Source organism: Falco cherrug, chromosome 4 (genome assembly GCF_023634085.1).
Source record: "Falco cherrug isolate bFalChe1 chromosome 4, bFalChe1.pri, whole genome shotgun sequence".
In the NCBI taxonomy this organism is placed as follows: domain Eukaryota; kingdom Metazoa; phylum Chordata; class Aves; order Falconiformes; family Falconidae; genus Falco; species Falco cherrug.
The window spans coordinates 73,968,537-73,974,563 of NC_073700.1; the positions used below are offsets into that span (position 1 = coordinate 73,968,537).

Here is a 6,027-nt window from a genome sequence, read left to right on the forward strand (position 1 = left end):
TTTTAGCGTTGTCCCGGCTCAGCTTAGCCGGCACGCGGCGGGAAGCGCTCTTTGTACCTGGGCCAGTGGAAGTCAGCGGGCTTCGAAGTGCTGAGGCGCGGTGCGCTCACGGAGCCACGCATATGAATGCGTAGAGGTGTGACTATAAATAAGTTACTAATTGATAGAATAGATAAGCGGGGATGCGTTTTTTCCCCTGTGGTTACAGTTGTAGGCTAGTTTATCAATCCATTTCTTTCTAATGCTGTATTTACCACAGCACAGAAAAGCCCGGCGTTCGCCGGGTGCCTGGTGTGTGGCATCCCCAGGACGGCCGCGTTCTCCAGGGTTGCGGCCGGAGGATGCGGGGGCAGCGGGCAGCGGGGGCGGCAGCAGCAGTGAGCGCGCTCGTTGCGGCTCAGGTCACTCAAGAAACCCCTTTTCCGAGCGAACGGCTTGCAGACCTGCCGTGCCCCTGCGTGTGCGACCCAGCCCTGTCCCGCTGCAGCACCCCGCGCGGCCCGTGCTCGGTGCCCGCTCCCCGCCCTGGCGCGGTGCCGGCAGCTGCGCGGCGGTGCGTGGCCGCCGTGTCCTGCCCGGGCCCCGCCGCCGCCGCCGCCCCCGCCCCGCCCCGCAGCGCGGCCCCCAGCGGCAGAACCGCCGCGGCGCCGCCGGGGAAGGAGCGCGGCTGCTCGCGGGGCATCCTCGCAGCATCATGGCTCTCCAGGTAGGAGGGTCGGCACCTGGGGCGGCGGGCAGGGCAGGGCAGGGCAGGGCAGGGATGGCTGCGGTGTCCGTCTGCGCCGTGCCGTGGCGGGGACAGCGGGGCCCCTTCAGCGCAGGGACTAGCTGCAAAACCAAGGCTGCCAGGTGGCACGGGGGATTCACCTCAGCCTGGGGCGGTTGAATGACGCATTACTTCTCGCAAGTGGAGGGCGAGAGACATGCTGCTTACTTTGAACCGTTCGTAGGTCATGTAGTTTTTTGGAGCCTTGCCTGTTCGGAGCATGGTGAATTAACTCTTTGTCATGTGTGCGGCCGAGCCTGCTAGGGCTGGGTCGCGCGCGGGGTCGGTCGGCACACACCGCAGCAGCAGTATATGCGCGGCTGGGAACCATGAAGAATTTTTAAGGGAGTCGTGCGTATTTGTTTAGGGGTGTACATCTGTGGAGCGGTACGTTTTGATGGGCTTGTGCTTTGGTAGAGAAAGTTTCAACTTTCTGCCCTCAGGCTAGAGAGGTCTTCCTTCTACCTTCTCTGACTATAGTTTTAAATAATTTTTGAGGAAACTGTCTTCATTGCTGGCTTTCAACCTCCTCTCTTTGTAGCACACTATGAATACTTCCCTTGTCTTGCTCATGCCCTGATGGATTAGGCTGTTTTTCTTCATTAGGCTTTCGATTATCCCTTTCACTTCAAGATTTGGAAGGCCTTTTATCCCGGTCTCATTATAATGTCCGTCTCAGCCCGGTTAGTGTGTGTGTGCTGCAAAGAGCGGACAACATAATGCTCTGACCTAGATGCAAGGAGCGTATTGCCAGTAGCTCAGCAATTTTCTTCTGAGCTGCAATTACGTCAAATGGCACAGAGGTTTCATTGTGGTGTTTTACGGCTAAGAGCAAGAATCCTCTTTCTTCAGTGGGTCAGAACTGCCAAATCCCAAACATAACACTGCCTTTGTTCCACTGGTGATCACTGAAATTATGGTTTGTTTTATTCTGCCTTGAATTCACGCTGGAAAATAAATTTTAATAGCCTGATGATTAAGCAGTGAGCCATAAATCACTCTTAGAAAGAGCTGGATGCAGTATGATATGGCATTCAATTTCAGTGTATAATTACACTTTCACATAAAATATCAGTGGTTGAAATATTACAATATTCTACGCGTTCTGCATTAGATATTACAGAGGTTTTCTATCCACCATCACTTTGGTTGACAGCTACCATCCATATCCATAAAACTCATTGAATCAAGCTGCAGGGGACTGAGAACAAAATTAATAAAACAATGTTTTCCTTAGGGAGGCTGTAAAAGATTTATAAGTTCTGCAAACTGGTAAAATAATTCTGCTGTAAATGAGGAATTCATTGAACCTTTTTTCTTAGCAACAAGGGAGTATGTGATAATAAACTAATGATTTGTGCATTTGTCTTCAATGCACGTGTATATGCATATGTTTATGTCTGTATATATACGCTTTTAATTTGAGGAGTTAAAAGGGAATTTTATCGACACATGATTAGAAGGAAATTATATTTTTATAGGTTGCTCCTAAGCATGTTGTATAAGCCAGCAAATCCTAAGCAACAGTCTGTGCACAATGATTGGCTAGAGGGAGATGAAGAAGGAAATGTTTGGTATTTAAATTTTGTTTCTGCATACTTCTTGCTGTGCAAGATAAGCATTTGTGTATTTTTAAAACATTATCTTGTGATACTTGCCTAGAGATCCAAATAGAATAAAAGTATATGAAGATAAGAAGCTTATTAACTTAATGCTTTCCTTTCTTGATTTATTTTTTGAGTTATCTTTTGTCTTGTACAAGTCTAACACCACTTCTAGTTCATTCTTACTGTGGAGTTTAGATCAGAAAACAATTCAAGGCATGTGGAAAATTTCCACATTTGAAGAAGAAATTAAATTATCTGAAATACCTGTCTGTAGCCACAGCTGTTGCAACCAAGGCAGTCCAGCCACGGTTACAAAGATTCTGCAGTAGGGATTCCTTAGGGATTGGATCATACTACTGTGCACATCATGAAAACTGGGCCAGCTGACAGAAGATTTCTAAAGGTTTGTCATTTACTCATTTGACCTGAAATACAAAGATTTTCATTCTTGTATAATTACATGCATAAAATATTTCAATATTTAACTATTTCCTTTTAATATCTGCAATTTAAAGGGGTTTTATAACAACAAAAATAATTGGCTTGCACTTTGTGGCAAATACTAAAACTGTGTCTCCTGACCTACACATTGAGATATTTCACCACCAGCAACACAGCAAACCCATCCATTCATGAATATATGGTCTGAAGTTCTGATTTATAAGTACTGAATCTACATCGATATTAATGTCACTATTGCTAATTTAAAACATTAAATCAGACTGAAATTATTTTGTTTAGCTAAATTGCCAGAAATATTTGTTGTTCCGACCAGTCAGAAGGCACAATTCCCGCTCCACAGAGCTTATTACTTCAAGATAATTTCAAATGCGCATTAGGTTTTCTTATTTAAAAAAAATACAAAATCTTTCCTGTGACTAGAGAAATGAAAAAGCGGCCTAAAGAAGCTCAGTACAGACTGCTGAGGTAATGCCAGGGTCTTAGTTAACAGAGCCACAGCACTCATGCTGAAACCATTGTTGAATACATTGCTGGTTTAAGCACAAAGTTGTAGGCTGGTTTTGTACATGTTAAATATACATGTAGTAGCACATCTTGCAGGATTTACTGCGCCTCTGCAAATGCAGATCCAGCTCAAAAGCCAAAGTAATTATTGAAACCAGCACATAGCATATTTAACAGAAAAAATATACAGGCACTTAAGAGTAGTGCATTGACCTGGTGGGTCTGTGGTCAGTGTACAGAATCTAGTGCTCTCTGAAATGTCAAGGGCACGAAACAGGACTCCAAACTCTATGCTAAAGTCTGGCCTGAGACCTAGTGCAGAGAGAGAATAACGGCTATAGCCTTGGGTTGATGCGAATGTGGGATGTATGATGATTTAAGGAGTAAATTTATACTCCATTCTTGTGCTCCACTGTGTTTGAGAGTTGGGTATTGAAGGTGGTCCTGGCAGTAGCATGGCTCATCTCTGAGGTAAGTCTGTGCCAACTGTGGCTCAGCAGTCACTGAGGCAGAGAAGTGGAAATGAAGGGGAAGTGGGCAATCCCCCCCAGAGGGTATTCAAGCTCTGCCACTCAAGTCAGTGCTATGCAGTCAGGGCCAAAAGGATTCAGAGATTACTGCTGGGGTGTAAAGTCCAATGAACACCTTCCATACCTGCAGCGTGACTGTGAAAGACACATATACTATGTGCGTTGTAGAGGCTGCTTCCGTGAATATATCTGTAGATATCCTGACACTAGACAGTCTGTAATGTTTCCAAGTGTTCAGATGTAAAACTGCTGGAAAAAAGAGGTTTACTTATTTTAGCAGTGCTGACTCTACCAGCTAGATAGGTCTAGTTCCCTTACTAATAACATACAGTTTTGTTAAGCTTCTTTCATGGGAAAATACCTAGACTTACCACTAAGCCCAAGTGAGTAACTGAGAGTAATGATACTACCGTGCGTGCTATACTTAATGTTTTGAGCACACCCCTTGAGAGGAAAACTAACACTTTCTTTTCTTTCGTCAGGCTGACTTTGATGGTGCTGCAGAAGATGTAAAAAAATTAAAAACAAGACCAACTGATGAAGAACTGAAGGAACTATATGGATTCTACAAACAGGCTACTGTTGGAGATATTAATATTGGTATTCCTATTCCTGTATACTTCACATTTACTCCTATATCTTGAAGAAATCAAGCAAACTTAATGTAAATCTGCACAATAATGAAAGGTATTAATTTATTTTGGCAGAATGTCCAGGAATGCTAGATTTGAAAGGCAAAGCCAAATGGGAGGCATGGAACCTGAAAAAAGGTATTACACCAATTAAATCTACATCATGAAGTCATGTTTATAGGATGGCAAATGAGGAAAGATAATGACTCCTACTTTCCTTTGCAGGTTTGTCAAAGGAGGATGCCATGAATGCCTATATCTCTCAAGCAAAAGCAATGGTAGAAAAATATGGGATCTAGAATATGCAAAATAATTCCCACTAGTAGCTATCTCTTCAGTAGCTAAAGAACTAACTGTTGAGAAAAATGCAATACTAACTCCTTATTGTGTAGTCTGACAGCAGAATCTTTTCAAGATCAGCTGTTTGACTGTAAAGGTTATTTACATACATACTCTATTTTTAGATTGTATCTTATTCTAAATTAATTTGAACCTAATAAATCAAGCTTTCTGTAAGAATTGTGGGTGTTTGTGGCCATTAAATTATATTTAGCATTTTTACAGGAGCACAGAAACAGAAACTCTACAAGTAAAATAACGTAGCAAATAAGGTTATGGAATGAAGTGGAGGTTGTGTGCATGCAAGGTGAGAAGAGGGAAAAGATCATGGAATAGTTTCGGTTGGAAGGGATCTTAAAGGTCATCTAGTTTCAACCCCCCTGCCATGGGCAGGGACACCTTCCACTGCATCAGGTTGCTCAAAGCCCCATCCAGCCTGGCCTTGAACACTGCCAGGGATGGGGCATCCACAGCTTCTCTGGGTAACTTGTTGCAGTGTCTCGCCACCCTCACGGTAAAGAATTTCTTCCCAATATCTAATCTAAACCGACCCTCTTTTAGTTTAAGACCATCCCCCCTTGTGCTATCACTACATGCCCTTGTAAGAAGGGCTGTCTTGCAGGCCCCCTTTAGGTACCGGACGGCTGCTGTAAGATCTCCCCAGAGCCTTCTCTTCTCCAGGTTGAACAACCACAACTCTCTCAGCCTGTCCTTAAAGGAGACGTGCTCCAGCCCTCTGATCCTCTTCACGGACCTCCTCTGGACTCACTTTAACAGCCTGCTGGTCATGCTTCTTTTGATGTGGCCCAGGATATGGTTGACTTTCTGGGCTGCAAGCGCACATCGTTGGGCTGTGTTGAGCTTCGCATCAACCAACACCCCCAAGTCCTTCTTTTCAGGGCTGCTCTCAATCCCTTCTCCACGGAGCCAGCATTTGTGCTTGGGATTGCCCTGACTCATGTGCAGGACCTTGCACTTGGCCTTGTTGAGCTTCATGAGGTTCACATGGCCCCAGCTCTCTAGCCTGTCAAGGTCCCTCTGGATGGCATCCCTTCTCTCCAGTGTGTGGACTGCACCACACGGCTTGGTGGTGTCGGCAAACTTGCTGAGGGTGCGCTCAATCCCAGTGTCCATGTTGTCGACAAAAAAGATAAAAAACTTTTCTTTCAAGAAAAGATGGAAAACTC

At 44.7% G+C, this 6,027-nt stretch overlaps 1 protein-coding gene across 2 annotated transcripts; it reads left to right on the forward strand.

Annotated features, from left to right (window-relative positions):
* Positions 1-326: 326 nt before the first annotated feature.
* On the forward strand, positions 327-5,020 carry ACBD7 (acyl-CoA binding domain containing 7). Of its 2 annotated transcripts, XM_055708581.1 has the most exons (4): positions 565-706; positions 4,352-4,469; positions 4,577-4,639; positions 4,727-5,020. In XM_055708581.1, the coding sequence occupies exons 1-4, from the start codon at positions 695-697 to the stop codon at positions 4,798-4,800; spliced, it is 267 nt and encodes an 88-aa protein (XP_055564556.1). In that variant the 5' UTR covers positions 565-694; the 3' UTR covers positions 4,801-5,020. The 2 variants fall into 2 exon arrangements, with proteins under 2 accessions (XP_055564557.1, XP_055564556.1); XM_055708582.1 differs by lacking the exons at positions 4,577-4,639; positions 4,727-5,020 and having other exon boundaries at positions 327-706.
* The last annotated feature ends 1,007 nt before the right edge of the window (positions 5,021-6,027 follow it).